Source organism: Oryctolagus cuniculus, chromosome 17 (assembly GCF_964237555.1).
Source record: "Oryctolagus cuniculus chromosome 17, mOryCun1.1, whole genome shotgun sequence".
Lineage (NCBI taxonomy): Eukaryota > Metazoa > Chordata > Mammalia > Lagomorpha > Leporidae > Oryctolagus > Oryctolagus cuniculus.
The window spans coordinates 52,632,866-52,655,167 of NC_091448.1; the positions used below are offsets into that span (position 1 = coordinate 52,632,866).

Below are 22,302 nucleotides of genomic sequence, written 5' to 3' on the forward strand. Positions count from 1 at the left end.
TGGGCTGCATAGAAGCCTTGAGGCTGGAGAGCACCTTGAGGCTGGTGGGGCAAAGGGAGAAGAGGTTATTACAATATTACAGCTCCAGAGGCTGAGGAAGCGGCCCGGGAACCCGCTGATGAGGCGCTGGAGTCAAGGGAGCTGCAGACACTAAGAGAAAGGAGCATTTCTAGGAGTGGAGAGGGGCCTCTGTGCCAGCTGCAACTCAGCGGTGACCAGTGCACTCGGCAACGCCACAGTCATTTGGTGACCCTGACCATGGGGTGGGGGAGGTGGGGGGTCAGGAGAATCCATTTTCTGTGGCTACAACCGAATGCCACAGACTAATGTACAAAGGATAGAAATTTATTTAGCTCACAGTTCTGGAAGCTGCGAAGTCCACGATCAGGCAACTTGACATCTGCTCATCCTAGGGTGACCTTTCTTGCTGCCTTAGAACCTGGTGCAAGGTGTCACTTGCCAAGACAGCCGTGAACTTGGCGGAGGGGGGCGGTTCACAGTCAAACCGTAGCCAGCAGCTGGTGTTGTCTCGCTTGTTCTAAACAGTGTGTCTGGGCTGGTGGGAATATCCCGGTAGACAAGGGAAGCGGGGTGACACCCTGGAGCGTCCCACAGGGTCTGGGAAAGCTAGCAGGTGTGGGGTTGGCCTTGGTCCGGGGTAACCGAGGGAAAGGCACGAGAATGTGAGAACAACTCGAGAAAGGAGGCAGGTGGATGAGAAACTCGCTGGGACAGGAAGCAAAGATGTCAAAGGTGTGCTGCTCTGCAGGGCGAGCAGTCGCTCTGGAGAGCAAGAGGCTGAAGGGGATTAGGTAAAGGTCCTGGGAACGCCCAGCAAACCACCTGACCCCGGCACTGAATCGGTTTTCGCAGGTGGGCAGGAGCCCAAAGCTCGCAAGAGGGCGCTCGCAGGTTGCTCCCGGGGGGCTGGGTCCCCGCGATTTTCCGAATGCCGTTGTTGCATCTCCAAGGCAAGCGAGGACTCGAAAACAAACGGTGTCCTCCTCCCGAGTTACCAAAACTACCACCGCTGTGAGCAGGATTCGAACCTGCGCGGGGAGACCCCATTGGATTTCGAGTCCAACGCCTTAACCACTCGGCCATCACAGCCGCGTGCGGCTGGGGCCCTGCGCAAGTATAGCTGCCTATCAACGCGCCCGCCTCCCGCCGGCCCCGCCCCGCGGCCCGCCGGCGCCTGTGCGCGTGCGCATGCCGATGGCTGGGGCGCCGCGTTTCCGGGTTTCCCTCCGGTCGCCGAGCGGCGGGACGACCCCACCAAAATGAGAACAAGTCTGGGTCTCTCCTCCCGGGCCTTCGAGGGCGAAGTGAGACTTTGCACGAGAACGGGAGGCCGGTTGGGCTTGGTAAGAAGAAGAATCGTTGGAAGGGCCGCGTCGAGACGCGATGTGTGCGTGGCAATAAGAAACCACCCTCGGCTGCTGAGGCACCGCTGGGATTCGAACCCAGGATCTCCTGTTTACTAGACAGGCGCTTTAACCAGCTAAGCCACGGCGCCGGCGGGAAGGCGGGCCTGTCTCGCGGCACATCAGCTGTTTTGAGACACCATCGACGAGGCTGCGGAGAGGCCCGGCGCCGCGTCCTTCCACCCCCGGCTCGCCCCTGCCCCTCGGGGTCCGGGCTGGAGGTCAACGTCCCGCCCAGTTTTTCCCCATGGGTGCAGGACAACGGGTGCCCGTAGCACCTAGGCTGACGCTGCCCGAGGGCCTCCCCTACCCCACCCCCTCGGTGTGGTGACCTCAAGGAGCCGGGCCCCTTCCATCCATCTCTCCTTCCCGGGACACCAGCTGAGGCCATGCGCGGGCGAGCGTGGAGTCGGAGTTTGGTGCTGACGTCTGCAGCCGTCAAGGGCCCTCAGTGGAGGTGCAGGGAGAGCAGCGCCCACACCCTCAGGCAGCCCTCCGGGGGAGCGGGACCCCACCCCCCGCTCCAGCTCCCCGCTCCCAAACTTCATTCCACAAAGTCCTGATGGTTTTTGTTTTTCCGGTTTTGTATTACAAAAATAATAACAGACACGATATCAAAAACACAAATGCCATTGGTAGAGGGAACAGCTGAGAACGCCTGGGTCCCACCTGAGGGGCAGCACCAGGGACTCCGTGGTCCACCAACCTCCCCCACCCTGGAGCAGCTAGGGGCTCGAACCCCTGGGTCCTGCTTGGCCCTCAGTCCCTCGGCCCACGTGGGGAGGAGGTGGGAGAGAGAGCCATCTCCCCAATAAATAAGTGCAGTGAACCCTCGGGCTGACGCTGGGGCTCCGTGGGGTCCGGCGGGACTGCTTGAGCAGCTTGTCAGCAACCTGGGCTGGGGCAGGGCGCGCTCCTCACCAGGGGTGGCAGGGGACACCCCTCCAGGCTGCGCTGGGGAGTTCCACCCGCTGTTGCCTAACAGGACAGAGGCAGTCCCTGGATCCCGGGCTGGTGATGGGTCCAGCCCCCGCCCCCGACGAGCTGGGGCCGTTTCCTATTGGTCTGGCCACCTCTGGGTTCTGACATGAGGACACAGAAGGATGCCTCTCCCCGCCCAGAGGTGGCCCCCGGATGGAGCCTAGCTGGTGCCATTTTCCTCGGCGGGTAAGGCTGGACCAGATGAGCTCCCACCTTGCTCCTCCTCCTCCATGGCTGAGTCCTGGGAGCCGGAGACCTTGGCCTCCCCCTGGGCCCGGGCCTCCTCACCACCCTCACCCTCACCCTCACCACTGCCGCCACCGCCGCCGCCACCACCCTCGCCTCCACCCTCCTCCATGGGCTCCAGCCCCAGTCCCTCCAGCTCCGAGAAGACAGGGTCCTCAGGGTGGCCGGGGTCTTGGGCGCTACTGCCGCAGTCCACACAGGCCTTGGAGAGAGAAAGGGGGTACGAGTGAGGCAGGAGGCTCCTCAGGGCTGTCCGCCAACCCAGCTTCCCGGCCCCGGGGCCCAGCGGTGCTTCCCAATGTGTACCTGGGGTCCTACTGGCTACCCAGATGCCACTAGGGGACCATCACCACGGGCACGGGCAAGAGCAGGTGCATGGCAGTTCAGCCACGCCACCCAGCAGCTCATGGAATTCATGACCCAGCCCTTACCCTTTCTGCCTTGAACTTGTGCTCAATCCCCTGCCAGCCCCCCGCCCCCAGACTTCTCTCACCATCACATCAAGGGCCCGAGGCAGCTGGCCCTTCCGGACCCAGGAGTGCACAGCCCCCAGTTCCCGCCGCTGGTCCTCGGAAAACCGAGGCTGCTGTTTCTGCATGGCCCGGAGCCGCTCCCGGTCCTGCTTCAGCACGGACGCCACGTCCCTGCCCGGGGAAGGTTCGAGGCAGAGGCTAGGATCCAGGACCAAGGCCAGGCGGCCAGGACCCCCGAGGCTGGCAGTCTGCCTCTAGCAACCTCCCCGCCCACTACCTCGTGCTCCTCCCCTCAGCTGGGGCGATGGAGGCTCATGGCTCTCGGAGCCCAGGCAACCTGCTCTCAAGTCGGGGAAACTACTGATGGGGCTCCAGGGGGCCAGGGGCTGGATGGAGCCTCCAGGACAGAGTCCCAGGGAAGAAAACTCCACGTTAGCTGGGGAGGGAGGGTGGGCTGGGGCTGCCTTCCCCACCACCTCAACAAGGGAGGTGGAAGAGGCCTGGGACCCGCCTCACCTGGAGGGCACCTGGTAGGTCATCATGACACGCTGGTCAGCATTGGCCATGAGCAGCCAAATGGGATCCTGGAGTACATACTTAATGACCTGGTCTCCAGGCTCGGCCCTGGCCCGCGCAGCCCCAGCCTCTGCCTCTGAAGAGTCCACGCTGCCGAAGTACTTGCTCGTGTGGCTGCTCTGACTGCTGCCTGTGAGTGAGGGGCAACCGCTGAGTGGGCTGCCCGGCGCGGGCCTGGCCTCCCAAGGCCCCTGCCAGGGAGGTGTGGGGGGGTGGGCTTACGGGTGATGCTGGCCGAGGTGCTGCCCTCTTCGTGGGAGCCTAAGCCAGAGCCCAGGGAGCCCGAGGCTGCGGAGCCGGTGCCAGAGCGAGAGTCTTCCTGCAGCAGCAGCTCCAGCAGGTCGCTGGAGCCAGACAGCGCGTCCTGATTGGAGGACTCGGTCACCTCCACCTGGAGGGCGGCAGGGAACAGCAGCGATGGTGGGCTCCGCGCCTGGACAGCCCTCCAGCTGTCCCCACTGTCCCCGCTCCCAACAGTGGGGCCCACCCAGGCCAAGAGAGGGGAGAGCTGGTGAAGAAATCCAGCTGGGGTCTCCCGCCCCACGACACCCACTCCTGGGGACAGAGACCCCAGCCCAGGTGACCCCAGGGCAGGAAGCTGCGCAGGCGCAGAGGGAGCAGACGTGGATGGGGAGGGCCTGGTGGGCCTGTAGGACGCAGGGGGTCGGTGCTCACCATTCTGGCCTCTGGCTCAGCGGCCTCCTCACTGGGAGGCGGGGGCCCAGCACTGCTCCCGGGACCCCCTGCAACGGCAGCCCCCTCGGCACGGGGGGGCTCCTCTAGCTGCAGCAGGTTTAGCTGGAGCGGGGAGCTACATCTTGACTGGAACAGTGGGGAGTCCGGACGTGGCGGGGGGCTGGGGGGCAGGGGGGGCAGGGAAGGGGACGGAGACTGGGAGGCAGGGGTGGGAGGCCCCTCCGCAGGGCTCTGGGGCACCCCATAGGGATAGGTGGATGTAGTGGGGAACAGATAGTTTGGGAGCACTAAGGCTACCATTGGGGTCACCAGGGGGGCAGGGAAAGTGGCAGGGGGCACAGATGTGGAGGCCGGGGGCAGAGCCTGGGGGCCTCCCCGAGGAGAGAACACTGGGAGAGGGTAGGGCTGGACCACGGCTGGGAATGGCGTGGTGGCCGGTGAGGAGGGCCAGGCAGCAGCGGGGGACACAGGTGAGGGGTGGGAAACGCAGCAAGGGGCTTCGGCCCGGGGAGTCTGGTGGTGGCGTGAGCGCTTGGCTTTGGATCGGCAGTGGTGTCGGCGGCCAGGGGGCGCAGGGCCGTGGTGGCAGCCTGTAGGGAAAGACGGCGTTAGCGAGGGCCTCAGCCTGAGGGTTAGTGCCCCTGCCTCCCCCAACCACCCTGACACTGACCAGACGGAAGCCGGGCAAAGGTTCCAGGGAGAGCTGCTCGCCCACACAGAGCAGAGGGCACAGCGGGGGAGGGGGCTTCAGGGAACAATTACAGGAGTCAAACACCAGGGAATTTATTGAGAAAGGAGCCAGGGAAAGGAAAGGTTACATGAAGGCCAAGCTAGGGTGAGCAGGAGGCCCACCGGCAGGTGGGAGGAGGCAGTGTGGGTCCAGGGACCAGTGGGTAGGTGGCTCCAACTCATCCTCCGAACTCTGGAAGACACTGCCAGCCTGGTGCTGCTCTTTCTGCCTAGCTTTCCACAGTGGCAAGAGGTGGGCAGGACAGCCCAGGCCTCAGTCTGAATCTCGAGTCTCTTGAAACCCCAACTCCACCCAGAGTCGGCCCAGGGCCCGCATGGATCTCTTCATCAGTGACAGCTGCGCCTCGGCCTGCGCCACCTCCTGCCCTCGCCCCCAGCTAGGCTGGGGTAGCTTACCTGGAGCACAGCACCTCCGCCTGCCTGTCTCAGAGCCAGACCCCAGGCTGCCCTGGCTGCAGCCAGGAACCCCGGCCTGGCAGGGAGAGGCTACCGTGGGGCCCGTCCTGAGGCAGGGCCCTGGAGGGGGAGGCAGCACCAGCCTGCGTCCCTGGAGTAGGAACACCTCCCTCCAGACCCACCCGGGGCAGGCTGGTCCTGGACTGGGCAGAAGGCAGGCTCGGGGACGTCCCGGTGGCTACCTCGCTCGCCAGGGGCCGAGGGGGCCGTGGAAGAGCCGTCGAGTCTGCGCAGCCGGCCGAGGTCTCGGAAGCGGCTGAGGAAGGCTTGCTCTTCCTTCTGTGTGTGCAGGGACAGCACGGCCTTGGTCAAGCCCACTGGGCGGTAGGCATCTGGGGCTGGGTCAGGGGCTACTGTGGGGCTGGGGGCCGGACTGGGGGCCGGGCCTGGGGCTGGGCCAGGCAGGTCCTCCATGATGATGTCTAGGGAAGGGGAGATGGGGGAAAGGTCATCAGAATCACCTCCAGGTCAGCACAAGCCCACACACACCCTCCCCGTCCCACAGCATAGCTAAGCCCTGGGCCCCGAGCCCCTGAGCCCACCACTCCATGCAAAGCTGTCCCGGGACGCGAGCATTCCCGGTCTCCTCCAGTGGCTGCTGCCCCGCCAGCCAAGTTCCCGGGATGACACCGCCAGAGCTCTCGTAGGAGGGCAGGCCCCCTCCTCGCCCTCCCCTCACACGCTCTCAAGGTCAGCACCCAGAGACCCTCTGGGGGTCTTCAGCAAGTTCCTCGCTACACACACCCTGATGTCAGCACCTCTAGGCTGAACCCTGCCACCCCCGAGATCTATGCTTCCAGAGACGGCGAGAACACAAGGAGCAGAGTGGGGCAAAGCAGACAGGCTGGCAGGGGCAGGGCGAGCCGCAGCAGCCCCCACTAAGAGGAGGCCTCTTTCTCTCCATAAGGCCTGGAGGGGGAGAGGGAGGGGGAGGGGAAGGGTAGGCAGGAAGGGGCTGGCTGGGGACCAAGTGGAGCCCGGGTGCTACGCCCTGGCTCCATGCCCATACCCGCCTCCGGGGGCTTCTTGTCTCCCACATGGACGATGGTGGAGCTGAAGCTACACTGGCTGGTGACGGACACCACGCTCTCTGCCTTATTGGCCAGGGCAAGCGGGCTCAGGGTGCCTCCCACCACCGCCTCCTTCTGCGGAGTCGCCCCCTCCCCAGAGAGCACTGCCGCCGCCGCATCTGTGCAGAGAGATGGCCCTGGTTACCACCCCGCCAGGGGTCAGGAGAGGGGCTATGGGGTGGGGCGGAGATCAGGAGGCAGGGCAGGGGGACAAGGCAGAGCGAGGTAGGGTCCCAGAGGCAGAGGGGCAGAGTCACGGGGTCACCAGGCTGGGGCGGGGACATCGTTACCTTTCTTGGTCCCCATGGGGACTGGACCCGCCCTCTGCCTGTCATCGTCGGAGGCGGAGGAGGCGGTGCAGGAGGAGGAGGAGGCGCACTTGCGCTTGGTTGTGCTGGGGATGTTGCAGCTCTCCAGGTACCTGCGGCCGACACAACAGGCAGCCTTAAGGGCAGGATCCAGGTGCGGGCGGGGGCAGAGACCGGGCCCAAGGGGGAGCCGGTGCAGGCACGCCTCACCTGAGGATGCTGTCCAGGCAGTTGATCTGCTGGTAGGAGCAGCTGGAGGCTTCCTTCTGCTCAGCCTCCTCAGGGACCAAGGCTAGCGGGGCCTGGATGGGAGCAGGGGCCACCTCCAGCTCTGGGTCTGGGGACTGGCTGGGAAGGGCCTTGGCTTTGAATGTGCCTGTAGCTGGGGCAAGATTCAGGGAAGCGGGTTGGAGGTGGAGGTCGGGGGAATCTTCTGGTCTCACGCCTCCCCCACCCCCGGGTCCTTGGCAAACTCACCGGGGAGGCGGGGCCGAGGTGGAGGCCGGGCCCGGGACTCAATGAAAAGCTGCTGCCCCTGGTGTTTCACCAGATGCACGTCCTTGCAGATCTGCTGGAAGGTCACCTGCAGGACACAGAGCAGCGGTGGGTGGCAGAGGACACGAGCAGGGAGGAGGGAGCCCCTACAGGAGCAAGGCGGGTGGGGGAGGGGGGCGGGGACAGGAAGAGGAGGCCAAGGCAAGGCTGCGGGACTGGCAGGGCAGATCCCAGCACAGAAGGGCGACTCGGGGGCAGGTCACTCACTGGAGCAGGAGGCCCGGGCCCTTCCGCATCGCCCCCGTTGCTGTCACTGGAGGAGCCAGGGCTGTGCAGGGGGCCTGGGGACGTCATGGGGCCAACACCACAGAGCCCCGTGGGGCTGGAGCTGTGCACAGGCTGCCGTGGGGAAAGGGGCACGTGAGATGTCTGCAGCCTGCCTCCCGCCCCTCCCGCCCCTCCTTCACCTCCCAAGCCCCCTCCCCTCAACCCTCACCTGCAACAGCAGCCGGTGGATCTGCTCAGACAGCTCGTGGATGTCAGGGTCCAGGGACAGAGCCGGGCTGGGAGCAGGGGGCGTGAACACGTCCTCATTCAGGGGTGCCCTGCAGAGTAGGGGAGGGTGAGTCCTGCCCTGCCCCAGGTCCGCCCGACCCGTCCAGCCCTGCCCTGCCCCCAGTGTCAGCCGGGAGGCACAGCACACTTACGTGCGTACTTTGTGGCGGCCCAACACAAAGGCCACCTTGCGGCTCCAGGGGTGCACGAAGCCGGCCCAGCTGGTGTCCATGGTGACGTACTCCCCATTGCGGGCACAGAAGCGGATAGGGGAGTGGTCAAAAGGCTGGCCCGCCAGCTGTAGGACTGATTGGCAGGAAGGGGGGGGGTGAGGCGTGTTGGCATGGGAAACGAGGAGGGGTCAGCGGGAGGGAGGGACGAGACCCAGATGACCATGACACCCAGAGACAAAACTGTGAGGGCAGCTATTAGGAAGCCCCAGGGACTGCCAGGAAGGGAGAGCATGACGAGAGGAGCTCACTCTTCTTGTGGATGGCCAGCATGAGGGGTCGGTCCTCGGGATGCAGGAACAGGAGCACTGGGGCCCCGAGGAGGTCCTGGGGCAGATAGCCCAGCAGCGGAGCAGCCCTGAACAGGAGGAGGAGTCAGAGAGACCCTGGCCTCCGCCCTGGCCACCCCCTGCCCTGCCTCTGGGCCCGGACCTCACCTTTCGTCCACATCCTGGAAAAGGCAGCTGGGTGTGTGCCGCGTGGTGAAGATCCTCTTGTCAGGAGGGATCCGGGGAGCTGAGGCACAGCGAGGGCAGTCATGGAGTTTCATCCGCAAGGGTTCAGCTCCCCGGCCCTCCACACTGCCTCCCCATAGCCCTGCCTGGGGCCCGGCTGCCTGCAAAGACGGCCTGGGCCATCCTTTGTGCCTTGGATCAGTATCTGCACCAAAAAGAACTAAGGCGTTCTTTGCCCCCCACTATCTAAGGGCTCTACCTCTACCGGGGGCTGCAACCCTCACCCTCAGGACAGCTCGACTTGTTCCAAGACCCTACCGGCCTGGCTCCTGCCTCCCCGTCCTCCTCCCAGCCTGAGCCAGGCCCGCCCACCTTCATAGCCCGAGTGAATGCGTTCTGCGATGAGCAGGCAGCACGGCTGGGCGGGGGCCCCGTCTGAGACCCGGATCTTGGTCACATACGGAGTCAGGCGGAATGGCTGGTACCGAGGCCCTGGGTCCCGGTCAGGACCTCCTCTAGCCGGGGAGAGAGAAGCATTAGAGACCTTCAGTGTGGAACCACCCAGCCCTCCTCAAGATCATGGCCCACATGACAAAGAAATCAAGGAGATGGTGGGAGAGGGCGGCCTCCTCCCACTCCCCATACGCCGACCTACCTGATACGGCAGAAGACAGACTTCTCTTGGGTGAAGTCCTTGAGGCCTGAACCTGGGACAAGGCAGGCAGTGAGCACAGCTCCTGGCACTCCTGGCCCCGTCCCTGGGCCGAGAAGGGCCCAGCAGGGTAGAGCTTGCGTCCCCTGGCCCCTCAAACAGCAGGGGCTTCTGGGACCGCTCATCCCTCTCCCAAGCACTGGAGCACCTCACCTGCCGAGGCTCCCGTGCCCCAGGTGGGCAGGCGAGACGGGGCAGTGGAACCGTAGAAAACGCCCACGTCCTGGGGAGCCAGGAGCTCCGAGAAGCGGGCACCTCGGAACACGTCCCGCTTGCAACGCAGCAGGATGGCCGCCTGCTCCGAGATGTACACGATCCGGCCGGTCAGGAAAGAGACGGCCACCGAGAAGGTATCCTGGTCGGCGGGCGAGAGCGAGAGCAGATTCAGGAGCTGGGGGGTGGGGGTGGGGGGGGTCGGGCGCGCTGGGGAGCAGGGGCCGGGCGGCGGCTGACCTGGTTGCGGAGCGTGTACTCAGACGTGATGTGCTCCAGCTCCTCCAGGGTGTAGGTGGACATGTCCATGGCGCACGGCTCGCCTTCTTCCAGGCTCCATTGCTGGTAGTACTCCTGGTTGGCTGCAGGGGGGCCATCGGTAAAAACGGGCTGCCCTCCCACAGCAGCCCAGGCCTGGGCCACTCCCTCTGGGTGGGCACCACTCACCCTGCACCTGCTTCACGCAGGCCAGTGCGTACTGCAGCGTGGCCAGCGTGCCGGAGCGGCCCTTGCCCCGGCGCTCTGGTGGCAGCCGAAGCTTCAGCTCCCGAAGCGCCGTCATGAGTTCCTTCTGCGTTCTCGCCCGGGCTGACTGTTCACTGCTGCAGGGCCCACGACAAGGAGAGGGTGAAGACGGGAGCCCCAGGAGGAGGCCCAGGAGCCCGCACCTTCCCCCTCCCAGCCCTCAGCCCACATACCTGCAGCCGCTGGTGGATGGGTTGTCCTGCTCTGAGCTGGCACTCAGAAGGCTATAGGCGATGGAACTGCTGGGTGGGGATGGGCTCTGAGAGTTTGTGCTAGGGGAGAAGCAACAGACCCAAGATGAGGGGCCTGTGGCCAGCAGCATGGGGCTCACCTACACCACCTCTGGGCCTTGAAAAACACACGCACACGCACTTACCTCTTGCTGCTCTCCGTGGTCTCCAGCAGGGCAGAGTCCTTGCCATTGCCGGAGGAAGAGCTGTGTGAGCTCCGCTGAGAGGCACCCCTGGACTCAGGCCCATTGGACTCATTGCCACTGGAGCCATTGCTGTTGGCATCGGTGTCATCGGCCAGGCTGGGGCCTGGCCGAGGCCGGTGCTGTGGGGGCCCTGGGGATGGGACCCCGCCTGGACAGAAGGATTCTCCGGGTCTGGGGTCCCCACCCCCATCAGCCCCTTCTAGGGGGCCACTCATGTCTGGGCCATGGGGAGGACAGGAGAAGAGAGAAGGCGGAGAGGCCACTACGGATGCACCCGGCGGCCAGCAGGCCTGTCCGAGGGAGTGAGGTGGGAGATCTATGTTTCGGAGGGTTGAGAAGTTGGATCACGGCCAGCACCTGGAGAGCGAGATCAGGAAAGAGAGCTTTAGGGAAAGCTGGGACGCTAACCCCACAGCACCTGCTGGCTTCTCAAGACCCTCCCCTTCCTGCTCCCATGCTCCCGGGCCCCGGGCCCAGGCCCAGGCCTTCTAACATGCAGCTGAGGGAGGTTCTGTTTTGTGTCTCCGTAGGAGTGCGGCAGGTGGGAGAGGGCTCCCTTGGCCTTCCCCCACATCCTCTGCCAGCGTGGCGCGAATTTGTACCGCCCGAGCAATCGACCAGGACTATGGCTGTGGGCCAAGGCCTGGACACTTCCCATGCCCAAGTTCCCAGCAGGGCCCCCCCAACTCGGCCGGGGACTCTAAGGCCACAGAGCAGGGGGTGAGCCGATCGCCGCCTATATTTAGGCTTCCGGGCTAATTTTATCCGGGGGCGGTGCCACCCCCGCCGCACATGCGCGCCGACGTGCGCGGCCCCACCACGCGCTTCCGCCGCCGCGGTCGCCAGGGAAACCGACGTCAGCCACTGAGCTCAGCGGTTGCTGGAGGGACCACAGGAGGGCGGGAGGGGCGACCCCTCCCCCATTTCCCAGCGGAAGTGGGAGATCGACCCTCTCCCACACGGGCGGGCGGGTGCGGCCGAGGGTCGCCCACCCCTAAATATCCCCAGTGTCTGGACGGCGGGATGGCGTAAGAAAAAGGGCCGCCTCTCTGGGTTCCAGGGCTGGTCCTGGCCGCCCCAGGACGAAACACAACCACCACGGCCCTCCGTGCAGAAGCCCCCCAGCCTGGCTCTCGCCTGGGTCCCCGTCATTCTGGCGGAGACGACACAGCCCACCTTTCTCCGGCTCCTGCCCCCTTGCCGACCACCAGGGCCGAAACTGGCACCTGCTAGCGTCAAGGACCTGGGAATCCTCTCCCTACCCCACACTCCCCGTCCGAAGCTCTGGGCAGGGGTCGCACAACAGCCAGGGGACAGTTCTAACCCCACTCTCGGCCCAACCACACCCCCCCATCCTCAAGCATTTTCTACGCGCCAGGAGAAAGGCAGGCTGTGGCCAGCAACAGGAACTAGCGCCGGGAACGGGATGTTCCAGCCTGAAGCGGGCTGACATCACGGCCGGCGCGGGGCCAGGGCCCGGAAAGAGGAGGGAGCGCCGAGAGCCTGAAGGGGTCCTGATGTCAGGACAAGCCCGCAGACCCCCGAGTAACGAGAAAGGAAACAGGGCACGCTCGCTGAGGGTCGGCTATGGGGCCAGGGTGGCTGGGGCCGGAGGTAGGGAGGCGGAGTGGGGCGAAGCTGGAGGTAAGATGAGCGGGTCAGGAGTGCGGACGCCCGGTGCAGGGTTGCAAAGAGCACCCAGGTCCCTGGGGGCAAGAAGGGGGTGGACAGCGACAGGGAAGGTGGATTATTGGTGTGCCGTCTGAGCGTCCGGGCTCCAAGTGGTCCATCGTGTAGGAAGTGGAGGCAGTCCGGCTCTGGGACCGAGACCGGCCCCAGGGTGGGCGCGGAGGTGCCTACCTGGCCTGGCGAGGGCCCTCCGCCGCCTGTCCGCTGCAGTTCCAGCCCGCAGCCGAGTGGAAGCTCCGCGGGGCGGGGAGGCGGGTTGCATAATGCCAGGCGCTGCCCCTCATTGGCCTCCTGCCGGCGGAGCCGCAAGCCCCGCCCCCGATTGGCTGGGGATCTCTTCCCGGCGCCCGATTGGCTGCCGGCCCCCACTGAGGTCAGGGCTGTGTCACACACACGGGCGCACGTGGACCTGGGTGCTGGCGCTGGGCTGAAGGGCCCCGGACACCGCCCAGCACAGTGAATAATAGCAGAGAGAAGAGGGAGGTCAACCGCCCCCTTCTGAGAGAAGATGCCCGGGCTCAAAGAGATGTCTACTTCCTGAACGGACAAGATTTGCAGAATAGGATGCCTTGGTCTTTTTGGGGGGGGGGGGGAGTGGGGGAGCTGGCCCCAGCTGGATGAGATGCCAGGCACCGAGAGGAGGGGCAGACAAACCTGGCTTGGCCTCTCCTGGGCTTCCCTCCCCAGCCTTGTCATCTGAGGTGAAGAAGCCCCTTCCTCTGACACTTAAAATCCCGGAGGATGGCAGTTGAGGGCCCACGTGTGACTGGGCTGAGTGGGCAGTGGGAAGAGGCAGACAATGGACGGGGCAGCCGGAGCCAATAGGGGCTGCGAAGGGCAACAATGGCAGGGGCTGCCGTGGCCAATCACGGCAAAGGTCTCCAGGCAGCCTCATTAGTCACTAGTGCTTCTCTCCGGAGGATGCAGCCGCCCACGGCGAGGGCTGCCCCGAGAGGAAGCCAGGGGCACAGAGGGAGAGAGTGGGCAGGAGTGAGAGGCGGCCAGCTGGGGCCCTATGCAGAGAAAGGTGGGGTAGGAAGGGCTTCAGATGCCCACCCCTTGGGAAACAGAAGGCTGAGGGCCGGGAACCCCGCAGAGGCCGCGTCTCCCCCATTCACCGTATTCCAGGAAGCCCAGGTCGGGACATGGCAGGTGGTCGGTAAACGTGATGATTCTGTTTTCAACAAGGATGGCAAGGAAAGACGGCGAGGGGCCTCAGTGGTGAAGAAGCCACGGGAAATTTCTAGAGAGAGGAGGAGCGGAACACGGAGTCCTAGGAAGGGAACGGGGGCCTGATTTGGGGGGCAAAGGGCCAGTCTGGGTCCAGGAGGCTGTGGTCGCACAGACCAGGGCTGTGAGGTGCCCTTCCTTCCAGGGCTCCCTGGACATGTGGGCAGCAAGTGGAGGCCCCCACGCAGCTGCTGACATAATCAGCTGTGGGTGCAGCCCCAGCACGGTCACGTGGTCTAAGCTTTCCTTAACAATCATGTTCCCCGCGGGGGGGCGGGGCAGAGGGGAGGGCCCTGTGGGGTGTTGTAAAATAACCTGGAAAAACTGAACCAGGGAGACAGAAAACAGACTTCTTAAAAAATGACCTGCGACACCTCCCCCCCAATACACACACAAATGTACACGCGCGTGCCGGCCCACGCTCATACACTGTGGCCCCGGGCCTGTCTCGCCGCAGACCCCTCTTCTCGGAAACATGGCTCTCCTCCCCGCCCAGGGCTCCTCGGGGATTTAGGTGCGATCGCTCCCATCTCCACCTCCGTCTCCGTATTCTTTCTGCACAAAGGGCCCGGCGCCCCGGCAGCCCCCGGCCGCTCGGCCTCACGGTCCCCACAGTAACCGGGCCCCGCTGCTGCCGTCAGTGCTGGAGACGGGGGCGGGGACCCGCGGTGACGTCAAAGCGGAGGAAGGGGGCGGGGCGAGACGGCCGGGGAATGTGGGGCAGGGAGGTTGGAGAGGCTGGAGAGGCAGCGGTTTGGGAGGCGGCCAGTCCCACAGGGCGGCGGCCAGCGCACTTGGGAACATCGTGTTCTCTTGGCTGGAGGCCCAGGACATGCACTCAGCTTGGGCGCCTCCCCCAAACCTAACGACAGCCGTCCTGTCCCAAAGCCAGAGATTCCTGGAGAGAGGATTAGGAGGAAGGGGTCCCCCGCCGCCGCCCCCAGGCCTGGCTCTCGGTCCAGAACTCGGCGTCTGCCAGCCCTTTGGCTTGTGCCCGGCAGTTTCTGGCGCTGGCTTTCCCCCTTCCCCATACTGTACACATCGGCTGGCCCGGTGCCCAGCAGCCGGGGCGGGGGAGCTCGGAGGCCCAGGTTCTGCGAGTGAACAGGCACCTTTGCTCCCTCCCGGAGGCCCCCTTCGGAGCCTGAATCTCTGGTTCCTATGGCAGCAGAAACCGAGCGAGGGAGGAGGGGCAGCAGAGAGAATGGGTGTAGGATGAGGAAATCAAACTGGGACAGAGCAGTGGCCCAGTCTGGGGCCTGGATGCTGGGAGAGGGATGGAAGGGAGGAATGAGGGAATCTGGGCTGGTGCCTGCAGACCAGGAAGAGGGAAACGGGGAGTCATCAAAAACTTCCAGAAAAACATGAGAATGCGCGCACAGTTCCCAGGCACAGCACACCCTGCCACTGTTGTTTTGTCACCCTAAAGCCAATTTTTTAAAGCTACATTTTATTTAAATGACCCAGGCATCGTGCTAAGCACTTTATATACATTATCTGATTTAATTTCCAGATGGATGGGTGTTATTATCCCCATTCCGTGGGAACAACTAAAGCCAAGGAGGCACTGAACCGGCCGAAAGTGTCTGCTTCCCGGCTTACTCTGAGCCTGTTAGCAAATGGAGTGCAGAGTTCAAATCCGAGCTCTAACAATGGCTTCTCATTCTGGCGTCTTACCCTTGGGGAACCTGGGAGGTCTCAGCCGGCCTCTAAGCTGCATTCCAGCAAACCTAGGCCTCTTGTACCCAGCTTAGATTCTAAGTCTGCTGCCTGGAACACAGACTCATCCAACCCCTCCTCTGCCCGGGACCCAATCTTGAGACATTCTGTGTGCACTCCCACACACTTCTCATCGCAATAGCCCATTCCCCGAGCTCACAAAGTCCTTGGGATCACTCTAGCAGCCAGAAGCTCCAGTGATTTCCTAGGAACCCACTTCCAACAGGCCTGGTTGGTTGCACCAGAGCACCCTCTTAATGCCTCCCCACCTGCAGGGGCCCTGGAAGACATGGACACAGCCAGACTGCACATCCCGCAACCCTGTCCTCCCTCTCAGAACTCAACATTTGCTAATGGCCTGCTTCTATTCCCAAGAATGGTCTGGGAGAGACACCCAGAGTAAGTCATCGCACCTCCCTTTCTCAAATCACCATGCTAACCCCGCAGTACCCTCCCAAGGTGCCAGGGTCTCCAGCCTCAGAGCTCTGCCTCCCTCCAGTCCTTAAGGCGCCCCCAAACGCCAGCCATGCACTGGAACACCCCCGTCAGCTCTCAGGAGTCTCGCTGGGAGCAGGGGCTTCAGCTCTTTCAGATCATGGAGGGCTTTTGAGCCCCTCCCCGGGCACTCAGGGGTCCAGGCATCCTAAGAGGCACAGGGATGTGATGACAGCAACTCCCACCCCTACCCCGACTTCTGGGTCTCCCTTCCTCACGGCCATCAGAGCTCTCGCTGCGAGGATCACGCATTCGCAGGCTGCCTCCTTCCTCTCCTCCCCTCCATTCTGTCCCTCCCCCAACTCAACACAACGACCCGGAAAAGCCCGTATCGACCGCCCTTCATCTCTTCCCCACCCCTGGGCACTCACCGCTCCGCGCGCACGCAGAAACCCAAATTTCTCCACAACTGGGACGGACCCTAGCGACTCCACAGGCTCCTCCCGACCCGCCCACTGGCCGGGTTGCCACGCCCCCCGAGCTCATTGGCTCACAGGCACCGACCCATGCCCCGCGCCGCGTGCAGCCGCTCGGCCCCCGCACAGCCTCCATTGGCGCCTCCGGCCGCCGGCCTCTTCTCATTGGTCAGTGTGCCAACCGGCAGTGATCCTTCCACGTGCGGGAGGGGCCACCCCGGCGCGTTGATTGGAAGCCTGGCCGGAAGATACGCCCCCATCCACTGCCGAAATTCTTATTGGCTGTGGGGACAACCCTCGACCTGCCTAGGGCCGTGACGCAAATGCCAGTCCTGCTCTCCAAACTTTTTCATAGGCTGAGAGGTCTCGGAGATGTAGGGGACACGTGCCGGCGGCCTCACGCGGCAACTTGTTTACCCAGAAGCTGGGGATTTTCCTTGACGACACACAGCACAGACTGCTGAGTGTGCGCAGGCGCAGCGAGCGGGCCCTGCACGCAGGCGCAGATGCAGCGGCGGTGGCGTAGGTGGAGGCGTTTTGTGCGGAGACCCGGGCGTGACGAGAGCGCCCACGACTCTTTTGCTTCCGGCCTTGCATCCGTGAGGCCGCCGAAGCTGGAGGGTGTATGAGACGGAGGCCCTCCTCAGATCTCAACGTGCGTGACGATGAGGGCGATGAAGACGATAGCGCTCTCCTGGTCGTTTCGTCTCGCGGACTCCGAGGCCAGCTCTGTTACTACCTCCCCACCCCCACAAAGGAGTGCGAGCCAGAGAAGTTACATAATCTGTCCGGACTAACACGTCAGTAATGGGCCTAACGTCTGAACTCGGGTCCCTAACACCATGAAGAGGGCGAATCCTAAGAACCGCGGGGACCTAAACCCGGAAGGGACTCAGGAGTTAAGCTGCAAACCCCTGGCGTATAGTGAGCCCTCGAGAAACGTGGAGAAACCTCGTAATCACAAGAATCACCTGCCCAACAATCTCCGGGGAGAGTCCTGAGAAAATATTTTTTAATTTTAATAAAGATTTCAGGGGCCAGCGTTGTGGCGTAGGGAGTAAAGGTGACGCTGGCACCTCATATGGGCCTCGGTTCGAGTCCTGGCTGCTCCTCTTCGGATGCAGCTCCCTGCTAATGGCCTGGGAAAACAGCGGAAGACGGCCCGAGTCCGCGGGTCTGCAGAGTGAAACAAGGAGGGAGATTCCGTCGGCTGGTTCACACCCCCACCCCCCAAAGAGCCTCAATGGCTAGAGCTGGGCCAGATCGCCCATGTGGCTGCAGGGGCCCAAGTGCTGGGCCATCTTTTGCTGCCTTCCCGGGCTGGATCGGAAGCGGAAGTGGAGCAGCATTCTAACCTGCACTTTGATATGGAATGCGTGTTGCCAGCAGCTGCATCTCTGCAACCCTGGAAGTCTATTTTTAACATATAGCACCCTTAGCTCTTAGGAGCCAACGGGTTTGTCAAACAGCGTGGGTTTCCTGTACTGCTGAATCTTCATGTTGCAGTCCGGAGAAGGCGGCCCTCCAGAACTCACCCAGCACTCTATCCACTGTTGAAACCTGCTGGGTGCCCCATCAGGGGCAGTTCAGGGTGGCGTCTAGAGTCACAAATTACAGCTCAGAGTGCATGGGGAGCAGGCCACTTACAGCCAACGCCGCGCCTTGCTGGCCCTCAGCAGTATTGATTAACCCCTTCTGGACCGTGGCCCTGCTAAGCACAAAGGAGAAGAGATGCTTCACGGAAGCGCTGTGAACTTCAGGCCTAACGTGGACGCCCACGGGGGTGACTGCAGTGCGTCCGGGAGTTAAATCCTGGGCGAGAACGGAGTCCACCAACAAGAGTAGGTCCCAAGCAAGGGAGGGAGAAGCCGAGACGCCCGACCGCAGGGCTTCCCCGGGCTTCATACATTTCCGATTACCAACTCCTGGTGCCCCCTGTGGCCACTTTGGGAATCATATTTTGCGATGTCCAAGGTCAGGGCCTCCAGCGAAGCCCAGGCCCTCCCAATGCGTGTTCTCACCCTTCCTGTTACACCTGCAGATCCCATGATACCCTTCCCCCAACTGGTTAAGAAAAGATCTTAGAACAGACACCACTTGATTACTCATTACACATTTATTGTACATTTTCACAATCTGGATGCGCCACAGAATTGGGGGCATGGGGTGGGGAAAGAGGGGAGGCAGGGGACACTGGGATAATATGGGGGGTTCTAGAACACAGCACCCCCACCCCCAGCATCTCTCCTACCCTTTCACACCACAGTTTAGATCTCCCTGCTCCCCCTCCACACAGAAAATCTGGAGCGTGGGGGGGAGGGGAAGAGTTGGGGGCCCCTCCAGTGGCAGGCTAAGGGACTGCACCCTCAGCCCCCTAAAATTGTGCCATTTAAAAAGACATTAGGCCCTCTATCACTTCACCCAATGAGGGGCCAGCTCGCTCGCTCTCTGGGCTCGACAGCCCTGGAGAGGGGCTAGGATCCCCATCATCCACCAAGTCCCACACACACATTGGCAGTGACTAATACCCCGCCCTGAATTGAGGGGCAGTCAGAGGAGCTGGGCAGTGATGGGGGCAACACCCCCAAACTGGGGAGGAGGGTTTTCAGCCCAACCCCAAGCGGGGTGAGGCCAGAGATCTCAGGCAGGGATTGGGGGGGTTCTCTGCCCTGCCCTACTCCTCCCCAAGGCAGTGATGACCCCCCAACACACACATACTGGTGGCCACCCCTCCCAAGGGAGACCAGATTGTGGCCATCCCCCAACTCTCCTGGTGGGAGGAGGAGGTGGATCAGGCAGACAGATGGGAGAGAGGGAGACCCCACGGGAATGTCAGTTGAGTGCCCCACATGAAAACTGGGGACAGGAATGTAGGGAGAGACCCCAAGTGGCAGAATTATTGGTCCATCATAACACATTGAACTCCAAGACACTTCCACGCCAGCTGAGGGGAGGGAGGGAAGGGCACAAGAGGTTTGGGAAATGGGGGTAGGGGCGGCAAACGACTAGAGGGCCTGGGAGTGGGCAGTTCCCCAAAAAGCCCAGGCTCTCCACCGCCTGTAAGTAATGTCGTGCAAATAAGAGTGACACAAGGACTACTGGGGACTAACTTTCCAGTAAGAAAGAAATTGGTTCAAAGAAGAGTGATGGAACAAAAAACAAGGAAACCAAAGGGATGTTGGTGTGCAAATGATCTGCTAATTAACACGCTGGAAGCTCCCAGAAGATCTTGGGATTCTCAGGACCAAGTGGGGCCAGTCTCAGGGCCTCCCAATGGATGCAAAGAAGGTGCATGTAGGGAGGCCTGGCCAGGTGCTTTTGTCTGTTGTGGGAGGAGTGCAGAGGGGGAGGAGGGGGAAGGCAAGGAAGGATCAGCTGGATGGGGGAAGGAGAGGGGCTGTTGCATAGCAGATGCAAATGAGGGGACTTGGGACTGGTCAGGAGGGAAAGGGGGGGACAGGGACAGAGAGAGGCGAGGACGGGGACACCTCAGGAAGGGGTGTTAAGGACAACCGGAAAAATCTTCTAGTAATAAAACTACAAACAGACCAAATATATATAATATTATATATGTATAAATAACAGCTGGCTATTTACAGGGGGCACACACACAGACACACACACACACACACGGATCCGGGGAGGGGCTGAGAGATATGGCTGAGAGGTGGAGGAACGGCTGGGGGTGGGGGAGAGGCCCTTCTCTAGGCAGGGCAGACTCCTCGGGGATTTAAGTGCTGAAGTAAACTGTGGAGAGAGGGAAGAGGAAGAGGAAGAGGGAGGGGGGAGGGAGGGAGAGAGAGAGAGCTGGGTGTCAGGCCCGGCCCTGCTGCGGTCCTCCCCACCCCCTAGCTGGCTGGCTGCTGCCCCTTCCCCCAGCTCGAGGCCTCAGTCTCTCCATCTGTGAAGCAAGGGGCTGGCCAGATGGGTGCCTCCACGGGATGGCTTTGGAGCCACACCCCCACCCAATTCACCAGCTCTCAGACAGCGGCAGGACTGGCTTCCTGGCCATGTCTCCATTTCCGCCTCCCACTCCCCAGTTCCAGTTCCCAAACTGGGCTCTCAAGCCCAAAGGATGCTCAGTGAAGTAGTGGGAGATCCACCGGCTTTCCCGTTGCCAACAGTCAGGCACCCGGCAGGCTGCACAGGCTTTCTGGCTCTAGGACCCACAGCTCCCTAAGCAGCTATGTGGCGTTTGCCAGAGTGAAGACTAGGTTAGTGACCTTCACATCCCAGACTGCACCCACCGGGGGGAGCCTCTCCAGAGAAGGGGCCCCGGCCACTCCCGCCCCACTCACCGATGATGATGATGAGGATGATGGCGCAAATCACTCCCAAGATGATCATCATCTGGGGGCGGGAGGGGAGGGTCAGTGAGACAAGCCCCCATCCTTCCATTCACCCCCCAGTTCTCCCGCCCCCGCCCTCACCTTGAGGTTTTTCCACCAGTATTTGCGCTTGAGCTTGGCTGCACTAGTTTCAAACTGGGAGGCCCCCGCCTGGAGTGCATCGGCGCGGTCGTCCAGCTCAGACAGCTTCTGGTCCCGCTCCAGGACTTTGTCCACATTCACCCTCATGATGTCCACCACCTGGGGGAGGGGCCCAGGAGGCAGGGGGTGTGCCAAGGCCCGCCGAAACGAGGGCACTCCTTGACCGTGTGCCCAGGGTGCCATACACAGAACATGCACCCAGATACCGCCAAGTTAACATGCCAAGGACACACAGAGAACATGCCTAGCATACCTGGGGACATGCAAGGAGCACACATCAGGGGCATGCTGGCAGCCACACATTCAGATGTCAGAGCGACCCTCAGAGAGCCTGTCAGTCACCAGGGCAAACCTGCCCAGGCTGGCACACCGCAGGCTAGCAAGGCTGCTTGACACCCCAGCGCCCTTCCAAATGTGTGCTGACGCGAAGGCAGGGAGGAGGCTCGGCATGTCTTTGTCCCCACACCCACAGCTGTGAACTGTCATCACCCCCAACCCGCGATGGGCCCCACACCTGCGTGCCCACCTGCAGGCTCTGGCCTGCGGCCTCCCACCCGGCTCACACTCACCTCATCCACCTGGGCCTGGGTCTGCTGCAGTCTCCTGTTACTGGTGAGATTGGGAGGGGGCGCAGGGGGGCCGCCCTCCCCGGCCGGGGCGGCAGGGGGGGCGGTGGCAGCGGTAGCAGACCTGAGGAGCAGGCGCAGATTAAGGCCCAGGGTCCAGAGACTCCGGCCCCGCGGCCAGGGCTCCGCCCATCCACCTGTCCATCCGTCGTCCCTCCAGTCCTCCTTTTCGGGAGGAAGGCCGCCCGATGGGAGCCCTGGTCTCCGTCCAGCCCCATCGCCGCTGAGCTGAGTGACCTTGAGCGAGGCCCCCTCCCCCCTCCGGGCCTCAGTTTCCCCGCCTGCCAAATGAGAGCGACCTCACGGACGCGGTCTGGGGTCGACACCGGATGACAGGCGTCCGCGGTGACAGGGCCGGGGCGGGGCAAGGCAGACGCTGGGTCCGCACCCTCCCGCGCGGCCATCGCCCGCGCCGGCCAGCCCGGGGGCCGCGGGGGCTCTCCCCGGCCCGCCGCGCAGTCACGGGCGCCAGGCTGGCCCCGAGAGCACCGGGGGCGCGGGCGGGACCCCGGGCCCTCCCCGCGCGGTCCACTCCCAGGGCGGCGGCCGAGGCGGGGAAGCGCGGTACGGACGGCGGGCGGCCGGCCGACTCACATGGCGGGGGCAGCGGGTGGAGGACTTGGCAGCGGCAGTGATGGCGGCGGCGGCGGCAGCGGCGGCGGCTCGCGCTGGCTCCGACTGGCGCTGGCTGCCCGGGACGGGAAGATGGCGGCCGCACGTCACCCGCACCCGGGCACTGCGGGCGGGGGCGGGGCTCGCAGGCGACACGTCGCGAGCGCGGCCGCGGGGGCGGGGCGGGGCCCGGCGGGGCGGGGGTCGAGCCGGGCGGGGCCGCCGCGGCGCGCCTCGCGCGCCCTCCCCGCACCTCGCGCGCCCTCCGCGCCACCCCTGGCTGACTGCTGCGGCTTTCCCCAAACCCCCGCGCCGCCGCGTCCTGGAGGCTCGCAGCCCCCTGCTACCCGGCCTTCCGCCGCGGAGCCCCGCACCTCACCCTAGGCCACCTCCTCCCTCTCCCGTGACTCCGATAAACCAGTCC

The 22,302-nt window shown here is 63.6% G+C and overlaps 2 protein-coding genes and 2 non-coding genes across 7 annotated transcripts; all 4 read right to left on the bottom strand.

Moving 5' to 3' along the window:
• Nucleotides 1-1,028: 1,028 nt before the first annotated feature.
• On the bottom strand, nt 1,029-1,110 carry TRNAS-CGA (transfer RNA serine (anticodon CGA)). The gene has a single exon. It is a non-coding gene; the product is annotated as a tRNA-Ser (tRNA).
• A 332-nt stretch (nt 1,111-1,442) lies between these two features.
• TRNAT-AGU (transfer RNA threonine (anticodon AGU)) lies at nt 1,443-1,516 on the bottom strand. Its single transcript has one exon. It is a non-coding gene; the product is annotated as a tRNA-Thr (tRNA).
• Nucleotides 1,517-1,990: 474 nt separating this feature from the next.
• Nucleotides 1,991-16,244, bottom strand: PER1 (period circadian regulator 1). Of its 4 annotated transcripts, none has more exons than XM_070060047.1 (23): nt 16,106-16,244; nt 10,542-10,958; nt 10,339-10,437; nt 10,088-10,242; nt 9,881-10,002; nt 9,581-9,782; nt 9,371-9,422; nt 9,088-9,230; nt 8,698-8,776; nt 8,512-8,618; nt 8,183-8,336; nt 7,972-8,080; nt 7,743-7,874; nt 7,458-7,563; nt 7,191-7,362; nt 6,963-7,093; nt 6,612-6,791; nt 5,785-6,024; nt 4,376-4,986; nt 3,923-4,091; nt 3,641-3,830; nt 3,145-3,295; nt 1,991-2,853 (listed from the first exon to the last, which is right to left on the bottom strand). In XM_070060047.1, the coding sequence occupies exons 2-23, from the start codon at nt 10,814-10,816 to the stop codon at nt 2,566-2,568; spliced, it is 3,867 nt and encodes a 1,288-aa protein (XP_069916148.1). In that variant the 5' UTR covers nt 10,817-10,958; nt 16,106-16,244; the 3' UTR covers nt 1,991-2,565. The 4 variants fall into 4 exon arrangements, with proteins under 4 accessions (XP_069916148.1, XP_069916149.1, XP_051681158.2 ...); XM_070060048.1 differs by lacking the exon at nt 16,106-16,244 and adding an exon at nt 13,409-15,882; XM_051825198.2 differs by lacking the exon at nt 16,106-16,244 and adding an exon at nt 12,945-13,314.
• A 2,003-nt stretch (nt 16,245-18,247) lies between these two features.
• VAMP2 (vesicle associated membrane protein 2) lies at nt 18,248-22,020 on the bottom strand. The gene is made up of 5 exons (XM_051825200.2): nt 21,861-22,020; nt 21,210-21,330; nt 20,581-20,739; nt 20,449-20,500; nt 18,248-19,897 (listed from the first exon to the last, which is right to left on the bottom strand). Coding segments are annotated over exons 1-5 (351 nt in total). The 5' UTR covers nt 21,863-22,020; the 3' UTR covers nt 18,248-19,880.
• Nucleotides 22,021-22,302: the final 282 nt, after the last annotated feature.